We start from the raw sequence: 18,911 nt of genomic DNA, 5'->3' as shown, positions 1-18,911 counted from the left end.
GAGCACATACCAGGGATACTGGACGGGACTGGAAAACCTCCAGTGGGTCTGCAGAGGAGGTTCGATCCTGCAACCCTATTGCCCCAGTAAAGCACTGTACTGACTGAGATATTTCAGTAGTCTTGTGGGCTTGTGGAAATCTTTTCTACACATCCTAAGTGACATACACACACAGTGTACAAACACATGCATACACATGCATAAACATGCATGCATGAACACACACATGCATGCATGAACACACACATGCATGAACACACACACATGCACACACATGTGCATACACACACATACACACACACACAAACACGAACATGCATTCAAGCATACATGCACACACACATGAACATGCATGCACACACACATACACAGACAGACACACACACACACACACACACACACACACACACACACACACAGACAGACAGACAGACACACAAACACACACTCTAATGCATGCACAAACGATTTGGAAATTGAAAGTCGCTTAAGATTTAAGCTAATGGATACTTAGTGTAGATCTGGGTAACTCAATCTAATAAATGTGTTTGACTTGATATTCAAATAAAGTTATGACTACATGTTTACACTTGTTGTTTGGTGCTATGGTGAGCTGGCTTTCCATTGGCTCTCGCCGGTCGTATGAAGTGGTTCAATAATGTAAAGTGTCTTTTCACAATCAGTCTTGTGCTGAGCAATAAAACAGTGTGTTTTCTTGTGTGATGATATAAAACAGTGTGTTTTCTTGTGTGATGATATAAAACAGTGGGTTTTCTTGTGTGATGCCAATATTGCATTTTCTTGTGATGTGCATAATGGATATGGCTTCTGTTTGGATTAGCAATTCACTGTGGACTTTTTATTAATCAGTGTGCTTCATATTTTACCAGTACTGGTTCAAGGAAGGATTTGGGGTGGGGATATAATTAATGTTTTGAAACAGCTTTTAATTTTTGTGTTTTCTTTAATAATAGGTTTTGAGGTAAAAGATTTAAAAAAATAATTTTTAAATTAATATTTTAAATGGTTATAGAACAAGCTGCCAAAGTTTATATGTTGTACCTATATATTTTTAAGTATGGTTATTCTCTAAATGACAAGCATTAAATAACATGGCTCATAATATTTCTCATCTTAAAGGCACGGTCACCTAGTTTCAACCTGTGAAAACGGACCATAGAATTGGTTAATCTATAAATCTGTAACACAAGTTAAATATATAATATTTTTATTTACATTTAATTTTAAAGTGGTTTTACTGGAAACAGTTATTTTAAAAGTTTTATTAATAGTGTCAGATTAGAGTCTGTGGTGATAAAAATGGTTAAGATCCTTCTAAAAATAAAGGTTACTTCTCAGAGGTACATGTATGTGCATTTTTAAATCTAGGGGGCGGGATATAGTCTAGTTGTAAATTGCTCGGTTGATGTGCTGTCAGTGTGGGATCGATCCCCATCGGTGGGCCCATTGGGCTATTTCTCGTTCCTGCTAGTACACCAAGATGGGTATATCAAAGGTCGTGGTATGTGCCATCCTGTCTGTGGGATGGTGCATATAAAAAATCCTTTGTTACTAATTGAAAAATGTAGCGGATTTCTTCTAGACTATATATATGTAAAAATTACTAAATGTTTAACATCCAATAGCCGATGATGAATAAATAACTGCTCTAGTGATGTCATTAAAAACAAAACAAAACAAACTTTTTTATAACTATAAAAAATACATTTTGTGACATTACAAACACCATAAAAACTTGAGATATTCAAAAATGAATATTCTAAACAACAAAATTTAAGTAAAGTCTGATTTTATTTATCAAATATGCAGTAGTGTTTAAAGATTAGGGTTTGTCATTTTAATCTTATAATATTTATTTTCTGATCTCTACTTGTTTTGGCATATTGTTATAAATATTTAACTTGAAATGATTTTCGTGCCTGCTAATCAGTCTTCATGACTTAATATAAAATCTGTGTTTTAGTGAGGGTATTAAGCAAAACATTAATTAATTTCCTTGTTGATTGGGTTCAGGGTCAGGGAGGGTAAATTATTAAAGAAGTTGTTATTCCCAGGGGTACATGAATAAGAGATACGATGGTACAATGTATGTACCTAACAGAGAATGACTATTTCGAGTCAAATCTCTACCCTGTTACGGCTTTAGATCACTAATTTGGGCTCTTTGTCTGTTCTGAGCAGTGAGCATACCAAAGTCTTTTTAGTGCAGTAATAGCTGTTAAAGAGTAGTACATATTTTCAGAAATGCATTTTAAGTTATTTTAATATAGTTACAGCTTAATATTCCATTGATTTTGAGATGAAATGTTTTGAGGTTAGCATACATGTTTGTGCTTAATTTGGGCTTCCTTATTTTGGGCATACTTATTTTTAGCACACCGTTTATCAGCTCAGTTTTGGTGCAATCTAAAGCATAGACTGATATATAAAAAAAGTAAGGAAAGAAAAACATCCCGTGGCAAGGGTAATTGCCATATCGAATCCTTTCTGCAGACAAATTTTCCCCACAGTCCCATCTAGTGCTCTACAAATCCTGTGGTTTGTGCTGTCCTGTCTAAGCTAGTGCATATAAAAAGATTCCTTGCTGCTAATGAAAAATTATGTGTCAGAATTAGCAAATGTTTGACATTCAATAGCTGGTGATTATGATAACTCAATGGTTTCATTAGACAAAACTAACTTTATTCTTTTTGGTACAAGATATAATTTGTTTTGTTATGTTCAGTACCACTGAGCATGTAACCAAGGAAAGGAAAGGAAAGTTAGCTTGATGAAATTCCAGTTCATTGTTGAAACAAAAAGCTGTTGGGTGTCTGATCTCATTGCATTGCCTCAAGAATGAGAGAGAGAAAAAGAACCCTACAGCTACCACATTCTCTACTCTGTTGTCTGGCTGTAAAGTAGAAAGGAAGAAAGGAATGTCCCCAACACCCAACACTATTTTAATTACGGATATATACCGTCAGACCTATGGTTAAGAACCACAGAGATAATGGGAGAGGAAACCCACTGTTGCCACTTCATGGGCTACTCTTTCCGATTAGCAGCATGGGATCTTTTATATGCAGCATGCCACAAACAGGATAGTATATACCACAGCCTTTGATAAAGGGATCTTTTATAATATGCCACATCCCACAGACAGGATAGTACACGCTACAGCCTTTGTTACACCAGTTGTGAAGCTCTAGTTGGAATAAGAAATAGATGTATGGGCCAATTCACATGGATTGATTGGGCTACATCCCATAGGCAGGATAGTACATACCACAGCCTTTGTTACACCAGTTGTGAAGCACTGGTTGAAACAAGAAATAGTCGTATGGGGCCATTGGCAGTGATTGATCGGGCTACATCCCACAGACAGGATAGCACATACCACAGCCTTTGTTACATCAGTTGTGGAGCACTTGTTTGAACAAGAAATAGTCCAATGGCCCATTGACAGGGATTGATCGGGCTACATTCCAGAGACAGGATAGTACATTTCATAGCCTTTGTTACATCTGTTGTGGAGCACTGGTTGAAACAAGAACTAGCCCAATGGGTCCATTGATGTCATTGATGAGGCTACATCCCGCCTCTAGCAGTAAAGAGTTTCCATGGATACACAAACAGGATAACACATACCACTACTTTTGATATATATTGTTACTATAGCTCAGTGGTAGAATGGTTGTCTGAGATGTAATGGGTGGTTGGATTGATTGGTTCTGTAGATCTGTTTGGTGTTTTTCCCCCAACCCAACCAGTGAGCACTACACAACTATAGTACTATCAAAATCTCTGTTGTGTGCTGTGTTGAATGTCTGTGGGAAAGTTCCTATGAAAGATTCCGTGATGGTGTTTTGTCTGAGTTGACTACGTGGTGTCGGCTGAGTGGTGTCCTGCCATTCAGACCAATATCGACAGGAGAGACAAGTCACAAGATCTTGTGTATAAATCTTGTTGTGTATTGATGGGGAAATGTATCGGGTTTCCTCTGAAGACTATATGTATGGCTCTGAATTACTCCATTGTAAATGTTTTATAATCAATAGCTGATGATTAATAGTCTTCTGGTGGTGTCATTAAAAAAAAAGAGTTGAATTTTATATCTTGGGGAACTAGTTGGGAAGGTATTATAATGATTTAAAAAAAAAGAAACTACAAAAAACCACCACTGGAAAATGTATGTGTCTACTGAGGGTAATTGAACATATCAAACCTCAGTTGGGTACCCTACCACTGAACTGAAGCCCTTCTCTGTTTAATTAAACTAGGTCAGGTCAGGTCAGGTCATAGGGCTTTACGTGCACATTCAGAGCAAGCTGTTGTAGTGCACTACCTACCTGTATTGTATATATTATAAACTGTAAATGTATGTGCACACATGTATCTGTATATATACTCTTGTAGCTTCAAGGAGCAGGACATAGCCCAGTGGTAAAGCACTCGCTTGATGCACGGTCGGTTTGGGATCGATCCCCGTTGGTGGACCCATTGGTTTATTTCTCGTTACAACCAGTGCACCACGGCTGGTATATCAAAGTCTGTGGTATGTGCTATCCTGTCTGTGGGATGGTGCATATAAAAGATCCCTTGCTACTAATGGAAAAATGATATCCAATAGCCGGTGATTAATAAATCAATGTGCTCTAGTGGTGTTGTTAAACAAAACAAACTTTACTTTATCTGTTTTATTAAACTACCTACCTGTATAGTACATATACTGTAAATGTATGTGCTCACATGTACATGTATGTACTCTTGTAGCTTCAAGGTAAAACACAGCTAAAACCATGTCGGAACCAAACTTGGAGAAACAGACCCAAAACCAGGAAATAATTTATACACATGACAGTGTCGGTGATGACGGTAAACATTCTTGTCATGGAAGTGAAAAGGATAACACTGAAACAACTAGACACAAAATTCATGGCAAAATTGTCCATTCTGACACGAAGCGTCTGCAAAACAAGCTGTCCATGAGAATTGTTCTGCCTCATCAAGGTTATATGTTTAATGATCATTCAAGCAAACAGTTTATTCCGTTTCGCATTTGTCTTCGTTCGCTGGAAGGGATCATTCAGCCACATGGATCCGTGGGTCAGGTACAGATCCTGTATAGTATTAGTTACATAGAGGATACTCCCCGAGTGTCTTTGTGATATCATAATTTATCAGCAAATCAGCACGAGTTGTATAAAATACAAAGTATGAAATATGAGGCTTGCCGATATCACAAGACACGAGTGGGGGTATTCTTTTATCATCCATTATTATTTGTTTCATTTGCAACAGTTGTAAACAATGTCAGTAATGTTGGTTGAATGTTACTATATTTGGCAGCGGTAGACTCGTTAACTAGCAGAACGACAGTGGCGTGACGTCACTAATGATAGGTTTGACACTGAAACATACACAGTGATGTAACAAAATAATGTCTTTGACCAATCAAGATTATAAGATGCAATATCTCCTAGGAGAATATTGCAGGAGATATCTCAGATGATAGTGTCAGCGATATATCCTACAAAAGCCTTTAATGGATGATAAATGTATAAAGTGCTAGAGTTATTTTAGTGTCGTTACACAGGGTTTCTAGAATTTTTTATAAAATCCACTAGCCATGAGGTCAGTGATGTTAAAAATTTACTAGCCATCTTTAAAAATTCACTAGCCCTACTTTTCTTTAAGTTAATACAATTTTACTAAATAATAGCAATAAGCCGATATGTCACCTAAAGAGGGAGATAGAGCTTTTAACACTAACATTAGGGGGTTGGGGTAGGGGCAGGCTATTCATATTTACAAAATGGACGTAACTGCAACATTTGACTATTTCTTTTCACTAGTCATTGGGCATGGTAATAGTAGTTATTTACTAGCCCAACATTGAATATCACTAGCCATGGGAGTGGGCTACCATGATCTAGAAGCCCTGGATACATATTGAATTATTATCTCTATTTTGGATCTTGTGTATGTAATGTACTGTGTAGAGACATGATATAAGGCGTTACCATGCATAGCGGGCGAAGCGAGCAAAATCTTTGCTTTGATCAGTTTACTTGGCCCCGTCAGTGACCCTATAGCAACATTCATTGTTTGAAAGAAAAGTCACTTCAACCTATACAGGTGATTTGAACCTTGCTTGAGGCCTGCATATATACTGTAAATCAAAAATATAATGTGTCATGAATGATATTATTGTGTTGTGATACATGTAGGTACACACTAAAATGCATATTTTTATTCGTGCATCTGGCAAATGTTGAGTTGCTTTCATGGAATTTACGTTTGTTTTGTGGAATAGCCATGTTTTTGTTCAACTATTCATCCATCTATCTATCCTTAAATCCATCCATCCGTGCATCCTTCCATCCATTCATTTATTCTGGGGTACCGGTACATATATGAATGTATTTTAATCATAAAAAATCAAATGTTTCATGCTTTGATCCATCCATTCATTTATCCATCAGTCCATCCGTCCATCCATATCCATCCATCCATCCATCCATCCATCCATCCATACATCCATCCATACATTCATCCATCTCACTAACCATCTATATCCAATCACTTCAAAAAACCATGCATGGTTGAATCCATCCATCCATCCATCCATCCATCCATCCATTTTTCTGGGGTGGCCAGCCTATGTATACAGGTAAATACATGAATGTGTTTTGCTCCTAACAAATTGGATGTTTATTGCTTTGTTATCCTGAAGCTAAGTGAAAATTATCATTAGAACAATGTGGATGTAGTTGGTTACACCTGAGTTGTTATTTTAAGTAGTGATCAATGTGCATGTAGTTGGTTACGCCTGAGTTGTTATCTTAAGTAGTGATCAATGTGCATTGAACAAAGGTTAGAGGCATAATAAACTGCTATGTGTTATGCAGTTGCTTTACCATTGCTGATCCAGTTTCACTTTTGTTTAAAAAGAGAAAGAATGAAAGAAAGAAAATAAACATATTTAACCTTTGCAATGAAATGTTATCCAAAAATGTTTGGTTTTTTTGGGGTTTTTTTTTGTTAAAAATATCTGTAAAGTCAGTTGGTATGAGCTTAAAACTTAATTTTGTTTTATACAAGTATAGCTTGATTAATTATAGATGAATTGATCGGTTCTGTGTAAATGAACTGGTGCATATAAAAGATCCCTTCCTGAGAATGGAAAAATGTAGGAGGCTATATGACAGAATTACAAAGTGTTTAACGTCTAACCAATGATAAATAAATCGATGTGCTCTATGGTGTCATTAAAGAAAACAAACTTTATCTTTAACTTTTAAATAAAGTTTGTTTTGTTTAAGGACACAACTAGAGCACATTGACTTATTAATCATCGGCTATTGGATGTCAAACATTTGGTAATCTTGACATAGAGAGAAAACCTGCAACATTTTTTCCATTAGTAGCAAGGGATCATTTATTTGCACCATCCCACAGACAGGATAGCACATACCATGGCCTTTGGTATACCAGTCTTGGTGCACGAGATATAGCCCAATGGGCCCACTAACAGGGATCGATCCTGTAGCAATTGCACATCAAGCGAGCTCTTTACCACTGGGATACATCCCACCTCCTTTAACTTTTACCCGTTTTACCCTCTGGCAGAAACACTGACTATACACAATTGTCAAACCTATGTGATTATTGTTTGCAGGGGGCGAGCGATGCTGAAGCCTGTTACCAGTTGTCCGTCAGTTTGTACGACGTTGCCTTTCAACAGTTTTTTGGACGACAATGGCTGGGTCCACTTATCGAGGGAAAACGGAGCGGTGCCAAATTACACTACAACCAGGTATGTGTCTATTAAAGATGGGAGTCTTGGCTCACAGTGTTGAAAATAGCCCAATAGACCCACTGACGGGGATCGATCCCAAACCGACCGCGCATCAAGTGAGCGCTTTACTACTTGGCTACATCTCACCTCTCAAATCTCATAGATGACGATAGTAACTTATGTGGCTAAAACTCCTACCTGCAGCATATCAATCAACATATATACCGCGGATATAAATACTATCACCCCTCACCCTTAAAGTTAATCAGAAAAAATTCAGGGTCAAGCTGCTCATTTCAGAGATAACGGGTAGCATCTATCACTACCCTAGTTCCGCACAAAATTCGAGTACTTTTTTTTTTTGCAAGTACCTCATACATGTTTTTGTTTTTGTTTACAACCAACACACATTTATCACCAATCACATGACTTGTGGTGTTAACTGCTCTATCAAACATTGTGTGCACCTTGAACTTTGACCCAGAGGGAAGTTATTTGGTTTAGTACTACCCCTAAGTAAGATGCACGGTCGGTCTGGGATCGATCCCTGTCGGTGGGCCAATTGGGCTATTTCTCATTCCAGCCAGTGCACCACGTCTGGCATATCAAAGGCCATGGTATGTACTATCCTATCTGTGGGATGGTGCATATAAAAGATCCCTTGCTGCTAATTGAAAAGAGTAGTCCATGAAGTGGTGACAGCAGGTTTCCCCCCTCTATATCTGTGTGGTCCTTAACCATATATCTGACGCCATATAACTGTAAATAAAATGTGTTGAGTGCGTCGTTAAATAAAACATTTCCCCCATTGAAAGTCGTCACCTGTCCAGGTCTGTCATTTGCGAGTTCAGTTAGAACGCCATCATAAAATGTTGCAGTATAAATCTTCAAGGATTCTTTTATCATTATTGGGTATTTACTATGTTATTATCTGTACTCTTGCCATCGTAAAATTATCTGAATTTCAAGGGCTGGTTTTCAGATTTGTTTTAGCCATATATTGTTTGTTTACTTACTTGAGGTTCCTGCTTGTCTGGCGTTAAGTGTAGTTTATAGTGGACTTGACCTTTAACATTGTGAAATGTGTATCTTTTACAGCTGTATTAATTTCTGTGCATCTGTCTGTCCATTCATCTATCAATCCAAATTGATCCATATAATCCTTTCATCCATACTTTCATCAATCCATCCATCCATCCATCCATCCATCCATCCATCCATCCATCCATCCATCCATCCATCCACCCATCCATCCATCCATCGATCCATCCATCCATCCATCCATTCATCCATCCATCCATCCATCCATCCATCCATCCATCCATCCATCCATCCATCCATCCATCCATCCATCCATCCATCCATCCATTCATCCATCCATCCATCCATTCATTCATCCGTCCATACACCATCCATCCATCCATCCATTCATCCATCCATCCATCCATTCATTCATCCGTCCATACACTATCCATCCATACACCATCCATCCATCCATCCATCCATCCATCCATCCATCCATCCATCCATTCATTCATCCGCCCATACACCATCCATTCATCAGTCCATCCATTCATCAGTCCATCCATCCATTCATCCATCTATCCATCTATACACCATCCATCCATACACCATCCATCCATACACCATCCATCCATCCATACACCATCCATCCATACACCACCCCATCCATACACCATCCATCCATACACCATCCATCCATACACCATCCATCCATCCATACACCATCCATCCATACACCACCCCATCCATACACCATCCATCCATACACCATCCATCCATCCATACACCATCCATCCATACACCACCCCATCCATACACCACCCCATCCATCCATACACCACCCCATCCATACACCACCCCATCCATCCATACACCATCCATCCATACACCACCCCATCCATACACCACCCCATCCATCCATACACCATCCACCCACCCAAAATCTATCGGTCTATTTACCCATCTATCAATCCATCCTAGGTGGCATCTTACCCATTATGATTTTCCTTTGCTTAACATGATATGTGATGTTTATAGTATGAGCATGGTGGTGATGGTAGTGGTTGAGGTGTTGTGGTGGTGGCAGCTCTTTGATATCTGATACATTCTGTGTAATTTTGTTTACAGATGATCTACTTGCACACGTCTATCACCTGTACGAGCGTGGTGGTGATATCTCTTCTGATACATGCTGTGTAATTTTGTTTACAGACGATCTGCTTGCACACGTCTATCACCAGTACGAGTGTGTTGAATGTGGTGGTGGTTATTGTGGTGGTGATATCTCTTCTGATACATGCTGTGTAATTTTGTTTACAGACAATCTACTTGCACACGTCTATCACCAGTACGAGTGTGTTGAATGTGGTGGTGGTTATTGTGGTGGTGATATCTCTTCTGACACATGCTATGTATTTTGTTTACAGACAATCTACTTGCACACGTCTATCTCCAGTACGAGCATGGTGGTGGTGGTGATATCTCTTCTGATACATGCTGTGTATTTTTGTTTACAGACGATCTGCTTGTACACGTCTATCACCAGTACGAGTGTGTTGAATGTGGTGGTGGTTATTGTGGTGGTGATATCTCTTCTGATACATGCTATGTATTTTGTTTACAGACAATCTACTTGCACACGTCTATCTCCAGTACGAGCATGGTGGTGGTGGTGATATCTCTTCTGATACATGCTGTGTAATTTTGTTTACAGCCGATCTACTTGCACACGTCTATCACCAGTACGAGCGTGATGCTGGTGGTGATATCTCTTCTGATACATGCTGTGTAATTTTGTTTACAGACGATCTACTTGCACACATCTATCACCAGTATGAGCGTGTGGTGGTGGTGATATCTCTTCTGATACATGCTATGTATTTTGTTTACAGACGATCTACTTGCACACATCTATCGCCAGTACGAGCGTGGTGGTGGTGGTGGAGGTTATAGCTATCGTCCAGGAGGGTCACCAGCAGAAGAGGCTGTCGTGTGGCTGGGGAATCATCCGTCCCTTCAAGCAGGACGCCGAACTCACTGACACTGCTTACGAGCAGAAGCTGCCCATCCACAAGTAAATAAATAGAACCACAGACCAGTTGTTTTGCCAATTTATTTGTGGTGCATAAATAAATATTATACCATGAGACCGCACTAAAAACGAGTGCAATGAATAACATGGCAAAACAACTGGCATGTTGTTCTGTATTTATTACATATCATCTTTGTATATTATGATTAACAAATGTTTAATTAAATAGCACAACTTACTTCGTCTGGAAAGTTGGTTGAATTTTATGGTTAGGAACATTACGTCATTCCTGGCTAGGGACATGGCGTCATTCAGGTGAACATGTACTATGCATGTGAGATTTAGTATGACATATATTCAGTAAAAGATTTGTTTATTGCACGTTCAGAATTGTTATTATTACTATATAGTATGATTAAATGTGTATGTAATAAATAGATTATTATACGAGCTTGTGTGTCGTACTGATTTTACGAATCGAGTGTCAGGATTTTTGTATTACCCGAGTGAGAGCAAGGGTAATACATGAATCCTGATACGAGTTTCGTAAAATCAGTACAATTTACACGCGAGTGTAATAATTTCTTTATTATCCACATTATCAAAAATATTATTTATACGAATAACAAGCTGGGACCATGTCAAAACGGTTCAAACGTAAAGTAACTAAAAAGAGACAACATAACAACATCATTTTCCAAAATGATGTCATTTTGCTAAGTGTTTTACATCGAGGAAGCCGCATTTAGTTGTGACGTCGCTTCACAAAGTTACGTCATTCGTAATGCACATGAAATCATTATGACACACGTGGGTCATACTGGTTATATTTCCCTGAATATCTTGAACTATGGGGATAATAAACATGGTTTAACATAACTGGGTTAATAATAATCATACGAAGCACACGTGTGATGATGTAATTTTAGGAAGCAACGTCATAACATGACATTGTTTTCTCCAGTCCTAGTTCAGACTTTGCATGTGAAATATGATGTCATTTTGTCATCTCCTTCTAGGTGTGGTTGAAACATTTTGAGACGGTCCTTGTTATTCATTAAAAAAATTACAATAATATTATGGATAATAAAGAAATTATTACACTCGCGTGTGTGTTGTACTGATAGTTGGTTTAATAAAGTTGGTAATTACAAGATATAAAGTTAAAGTCGGCTAACAACCAGCATTGTTGGGTTTTTCTTCGACTACTGCAGGTAAGATATCTCTCCTGACATCACACAAATGCATTCACTCATTCATCTTCTCGCTGTTTTGCACTGACTGGCTGGATATAATAACAGAACAACCAGAAATGGCTGAAATAACTCATGACCACTTTAATTTTGGGGGATTCTTTGGGAGAAATGCTTGTGAATTTTGAATTGGCTGAAAATCATAGTCATTTTGATGAACTAATTTAATAATAAATTTGGCCACAAATGCACATAATTAAATGCTACTTTATTGGGAGGTTTCATAATTTTAAATAACATAATAATGAGAAAAACCCATGAAAATAATACTTAACTTTCACATATGTGTGTATTAATATTATATTATGTATACAAATTTATAAAAATTTAAAGTTAAAATATGTAATTAAAAGTTATAAACATGCATTGTGTTCTTTTATCAAGCATTAATCCAGTAGTCAGACCTTAAAAATAAAGTAATTACAAGACTCAACATTAAAGTCAATTAGCAACAAGACATTCCAATTTTCAAGACCCCTAATATCCTGTTTTATGTGCTGGTGTGTCAGTATTAGTAAATACACATTCCTGTCCTCCTATTTCCTTTCACTTGGAATAACTGTACATGCGTGTATTCCTCGTTCCAGGTCAGAGATTTACTATGGAACGCCTAGAGCCTTGTTCTTCATGGACGATCCAATTGAGAGTAAGAAATCAAGCATTAATATCCTGTAATTATCAGTGATATTGGCAGATTATGCTGACTGGTAAAAGCTGTCATAATATGCAGCTAGAAAATTGTTAGTCATGATGTGTTAGGCCTGACTCAACTTCTTTACTTTGGATTAGATTTCACAATAGCATTAGTTTTACACTCGGCCTGATATTTTCAATGCAGTATATGGAAATAAAATTTTGGGTTGTGATAAATGTAGCAAAACATAGATATACTTGTGTTTTTAAAAAACCCGGGAATTTTTGAGAATTTGGACATGTTACAAAGAATGAGGTCATTAATGTTATGAGACCCTCTACATGAATTTTAAGTACTCAACATAGTAATGTATTTTAGCAAAGCCATGGAAATTTAAACCCATGAATATAAAGGATTTCACAATATCAAAAGTTATTGATAAATAAGATTTTTCCGCTCTTTTTGTTGGATTGCGGGATGAATTTTTTTTAGTTAATTAATAACATAAGATACCAGTTTTATACATTTACGACAGGATAAAGCTGAAATCCTGTATCATTAATCTGTTATTCTTTGTAAACACTAATGCTGTAGAACATTTGTGAAATGAATATAAGGAAGAACCAGATTCAGTTTTAAGGTTTAAACTGTGCTTTGTAATGTGTGTTTTTTGGGGGGATAATAAGGTTTTAAATTAACTTTTCTACTTCCTTTAGAAAACAAAAAACAACAGATAATGAAAGTAATTTTTGTGTAAATTAAGTGTAAATTCATTGGTTTTAATGGTACTGTTGTTTGACTGATGCTTGTGTTTCTAGGTAACCGATTGCTCCGCCCAATCACAGACTGTCAGCTGGCATACACCATCTCCACCCACAAAGCCCTGTTCCAGATATTCCACTTGTTGCCTGAAAACGTCATCGTCGGGAGCAGGGACGTCATCCCTGGCATCGTCAACAATTATGAAGATGGTAAAGTTATTTCATTTGAACTTATTTTCTTGCTTAAATCCAATTAAGGTTCAAGCACGCTGTCCTGGGTACACACCTCAGCTATCTGCGATGTCTGTCCAGGACAGTGGGTTAGTTGTTAGTGGTTAGTTAGAGAGAAGAGGGTGTAGTGACCTTACACCGACCCATTGAGTTGTTAAAACTCGCTCTGGGTGGGAGCTGGTACCGGGCTGTGAACCCAGTACCTACCAGCCTTATGTCTGAAGGATTAAGCACGACACCACCGAGGCTGGTATGGTACAGTTAAATAAGAATATTAGATTACTGTGTCAGGGTACACCCAAGTTTTTCTATATTAGTGTAAGATCATTCTTGTTTCAGGATATTTTGAAATGATTATCTGAATTCTAATATATTTTATAAAATGGTTACAAAAATGCATAGAGGATAATAATCAAGTTACCAGTTATCAAATTTATGTCCCAAGTGAAAATTATTTCACAAAGGACATAAATTTTATTATAACTGGTACCAAGTTTGTTATTCTATTTATTATCCCAGCTATTTTTTTCTAGAAGTCTTAAAGTTTATTTTCAATATGCATACACGTATGCCCTACATGTAGCCTATGTAGAAATGATGTAAACCAATAACTTTGTATTTTAATCACCTTCACAGATAACTTTGAAAATCATGGATACACCAAATCCCTCTCTAAAACGATAAATGTTCGAGTCCCTAGGTGATCCGGTTTAAGCACGTTCCACTATATAATGTTTGTTTTTTCCTCTCTTTACACTATGTTAAAAACAGCTACCAACATTTGTCCCATGATCCAGCCTTATGTTTCTTAATGCGAGCGTAACGAAATGTTTGTGGCGGGCGTTTTCTCAGTTTATGCAGCAGTATTTAAATATGCAAACATTTTCAAAAATGGCTGACCAAAACAACAAAAATACTTGCCTTTGTATTATTATTGTCAGATAGTCCGCTGACTGTACAAATAAGATCTTGAAATGATTAGTGCCTTTCAAAAACAAAATTGCATCCTTTTAGAATTTAATTGACGAAACAAAACTTGTTAAATTCATAGGCTGTTTTTATTAAATGGTTACCAAGGCAACAAAACAGGGGAAATTTTATCAACAAAACATTTAGAATAGTCAATATAATGACATTTATTGTTTTAAAATTTCAATGATTTTTGCATTTTAATTTTTTAAGAGAACAACTAATTAGTTCCTGAGTGGGTATATTAAGAATGTTTAGCAGTTTTGTGTGAAAAGCCAAAATCAAAATGTTTGGCAGCCAATTTCGTTCACCATGAGTCACTTTTCAATGACGTTAGCAACGTTCAGTTTGCTTGTGGCAAACAGTCCCATTTCTTAACGCTAACAGCAAACGTTTCGCGAACGCCCGCATTCCTACACGTAGGGCATGTGTTATGGCTTGTTTTTCCAAATGACAATTTGTCCACCACAATACAACACCACAAATACTTGATCTTCTGGTAGAGCATTCATCTCAGGTGCTCATAGGTCATAGGATCAAACATCCTAGGTAAACCCATTTCCCCCACCATCCCAATAGCTGCCCCATGACTGGTATATCAAAGTCTGTGGTATGTGCTGTCCTATCTGTGGGAAAGTACATATATAAAAGATCCTTTGCTGCTAATGGTAAAATGTAGTGGGTTTTCTCTAAAGACTACATGTCACAATTATCAAATATTTGACACCCAGTAACAGAAAATTAATAAATCAATGTGCTCTAGTGGTGTCGTTAAATAAAACAAACTTAATATGAATTTAGCAGTCTTTATTACGAGACTATGTTCTAGTAGTGCCCTCAATAAAAAACATTACTTGACTGGAGGTTCAGCCATTAATCTGTGTGTGTTTCAGGCACGGACAAGCTGCATCGACCGAAACTGTTGAGGCAAGTGCCGTGCGTGATCAACGGCTTGGTGCTCCACCTGCAGCCCAACGTGGAGAAGTTTGAGGATGAGCTGAACGAACTGCTGCGAGACGACCGGGCGAACCGGGAAAACACGCTCACCGACACGACGCAGACCTCCATCGTCGAGAGGAGACTACAGGTCTGTGGGATTGGATTGGATGAAAACATAGTTTATTAGTCCCCTACTGGCCCATTGCGCTGTTTTTTTTCTGTTCCAGCCAGTGCACCACAACTGGATATTAAAGGCTTTGGTGTGTGCTATCCTGTCTGGAAAAATGTAGCAGGTCTCCTTTCTAAGAAGGGGGCGGGACGTAGCCCAGTGGTAAAGTGCCCGTTTGATACTCGGTCGGTCTGGGATCGATCCCCGTCGGTGGGCCTATTGGGCTATTTCCCATTCCAGCCAGTGCACCACGACTAAAATATCAGAGGCCATGGTCTGTGGGATGGTGCATATAAAAGATCCCTGCTGCTAATCGAAAAGAGTAGCCCACGAAGTGGCGACAGCAGGTTTCTTTTCTCTCAATATCTGTGTGGTCCTTAACCATATGTCTGATGCCAAATAACCGTAAATAAAATGTGTTGAGTGCATCGTTAAATAAAACATTTCTTTCTTTCTTTCTTTCCATATAACCGTAAATAAAATGTGTTGAGTGGTGCATCATTAAATAAAACATTTCCTACCTTCTACCGGTCCAACTGGAGGGGACTCTAGTTTTTTTCTCTATCCTTCTGTCCATCTGTTTGTCTGTCACTCTTTGACACCATATAACCGTATTTAATATGAGTTAGTGCATATTCCTTCCTTATCTTCCACATATAGTTTTCTGGAAGGTTTTTTCAAAATGCCTTAAGATATTGAGGTTAAATTTTGTGCATAATCTTATTAAAAGTACAGGTACAGATCAAGTTTCACTTTCATGACAATTTACCCATTTTTGACAAAATGTTTCATCAGATCAAGTTTTACTTTCTTGGGAATTTATTCAAGGGCCATAACTGTCAAGTATGAAATTTATCCATCTTTGACAGAGTTATGGTTCTTGAGATTCTGAGCTTTTTGGGACATGTATTACTATAGCAGTACTCTGAAAATGCCTTTGGTCTACCCCCTGTCAGTTTTGTTAGCATGTGAATTCACAGTTATTGCACATCTAGAATTCTTTGATGATGAGGGACTGACTGCTGTTTTGATGGCAGAGGTGAAACCTTTCCGAATTTTTAATTGTCTGTACAGCGTTTGTGGATTTTTTGCTGTTTGTCTAGAATTTTCTATATTCTATGTCTAAAACTTATGATGGGGTCGCTATTTTAGATTGTTGTGTAAATCTAACCCTAGGACCATTCTCAGTCCTCAATGTGTTCCTGGTTAATTACTTTTGAGCAGTTAATCTTCATTAAGCCATTGTTTTTGCAGAATAGCAGCTCATGATTTTCAAATTAATATCCAGAGATTATCTGTGGGGTCAAATAATTTATTATTTTATTATCACAAATACATGTACATGTAAAGGCAGAAACTGCTAATATAGATTACTCATGAAGAAAAGTTCCTGTACCTGTGTTGCACAACATAATTATGTTAAGTGATAATGAAGGAATGGTCATTTTGAAACAATTTGTACAGTTATGTAGATGCCATTATTTTTGTTCAAATTTCAAATTTTTACAAACTTTATAATTGGTTTGAGACCCTTTTTCTATTTGGCATAATGGAACCTTTTTTCTGCGAGTATATAAAGCGCTTACATCTATGATAATACACTTGTAAACATACATTCCTTCTTTTTATATTAGTTTAGACCTTAATCTAAAATCTAACAAATGTTTGATATCCAATAGCTGATTATTAATTAATCAAAATTCTCTAGTGGTGTCAGTCAACAGAAGAACTTTTTTTTTTTTATCAACTACCTAGCTTTGTTTGACACCATGTATATCAAAGGCTGTGGTCTGTGCTATCCTGTCTGTGGGATGTTACATATAAAAGATCCCTTGCTACTGATGGAAAAATGTAGCGGGTTTCCTCTCTAAGACTGAATGTCAAAATTACCAAATATTTGACATTCAATAGCTGATGACTAATGAATCAATGTGCTCTAGTGATGTCGTTAAACAAAACAAACTAACTTTTTAACATTTGATTGATACCCAATAGCTGATGCATATTTGTGTGCTGGTGTGTCGTTAAACTATCACTTCATTCATTCATTCATTCATTCATCTAAAATCAATCTTTCTGCAGGTGGGCGTTCACAATGGCTGGGGTTATGTTGAGAAGCCCCAGACAGTTCACCTGGACACACAGTGTGCTGGTCAGTCCGAGTCTCGCAAACCACCGGCCAGTCCAACCATGAGGCGCAGCGGAAAAATCGCAATGACGCATAAACGACAGGGATCCACAGGATCTTCGTAAGTGTTTCATTAGGTTAAAACAATTGAGGGGAGTGGTTAACCTTTAGACTACTGGATTAATTTTTAACAGAATTTTTCTGACCAGAATTTTGTTTTAAACGTGAACTACTATTCATATTGCAATATTTGGTGATTTTCATTGTTGGTAAAACGTCAAATTTATTATCAAATTAGCTGTCATAATCAACTATCGAACCCTGAAAATGATCACGACGTGCTGCCATTATTGTCAAGCGAAAATACTTGCTGAAAACCACTTTTTGAACTCACAATTTCAAGGTATTTTCAATTGAAAAAAATCAAAACAAAAGCCACTATTTTGAAAAGAAATCTTTTTTTCTTTTATTATATTTCCGTTTCCGGTGTGTGTTGTGTGCAAAACGGTGAGAAATATGAATTAGGAAATGCACTGTATACAGTATACAGTATGTCGACTGACGTGACGTCGGGCAAGATATCTCGCCTGCAGTACTCAGAAGGTTAAGTGCTCCCCTATCTTAGATTATGCACAGCCATTAAAACATAGTACCATATTCAGCCTTGATATTGATTTGATATTTGATATAGTAATATTAGTCCATTACTGGTCTATCCGGAGGGGACTGTCTGTCTGTCTTTCTGTATGTCTATCTGTCTGTTTTCTGTATGTTTATCTGACTGTCTGTTCCATATATTGTTATCCAGACTTTTTTTCTACAATGCCTCAAGATATTGATTTGAAATTTTGTGTATAGCTTTATTATGTACTGATACATATCAAGTCTGACTTTCATGGTGATTTAGTAATTTTTCAAAGAGTTATGTCCCTTGAACATAGGAGATACTGAAATGGGGAGCCACAGTG

At 37.4% G+C, this 18,911-nt stretch overlaps 1 protein-coding gene across 1 annotated transcript in view; it reads left to right on the top strand.

Moving 5' to 3' along the window:
* The window catches only part of LOC121390746 (nephrocystin-4-like), a 72,475-nt gene that overhangs the window by 10,378 nt on the left and 43,186 nt on the right, over positions 1-18,911 (top strand). The window contains exons 2-7 of the mRNA XM_041522649.1: positions 7,685-7,822; positions 10,720-10,901; positions 12,700-12,758; positions 13,565-13,717; positions 15,601-15,794; positions 17,898-18,064. Of these exons, the coding sequence (XP_041378583.1) occupies positions 7,685-7,822; positions 10,720-10,901; positions 12,700-12,758; positions 13,565-13,717; positions 15,601-15,794; positions 17,898-18,064 (893 nt within the window). The remainder of the gene's footprint in view (positions 1-7,684; positions 7,823-10,719; positions 10,902-12,699; positions 12,759-13,564; positions 13,718-15,600; positions 15,795-17,897; positions 18,065-18,911) is intronic.

Source organism: Gigantopelta aegis, chromosome 15 (assembly GCF_016097555.1).
Source record: "Gigantopelta aegis isolate Gae_Host chromosome 15, Gae_host_genome, whole genome shotgun sequence".
In the NCBI taxonomy this organism is placed as follows: domain Eukaryota; kingdom Metazoa; phylum Mollusca; class Gastropoda; order Neomphalida; family Peltospiridae; genus Gigantopelta; species Gigantopelta aegis.
The sequence above is the reverse complement of the archived record's forward strand: the minus strand, read 5'-3'. Positions and strand labels throughout refer to the sequence as shown.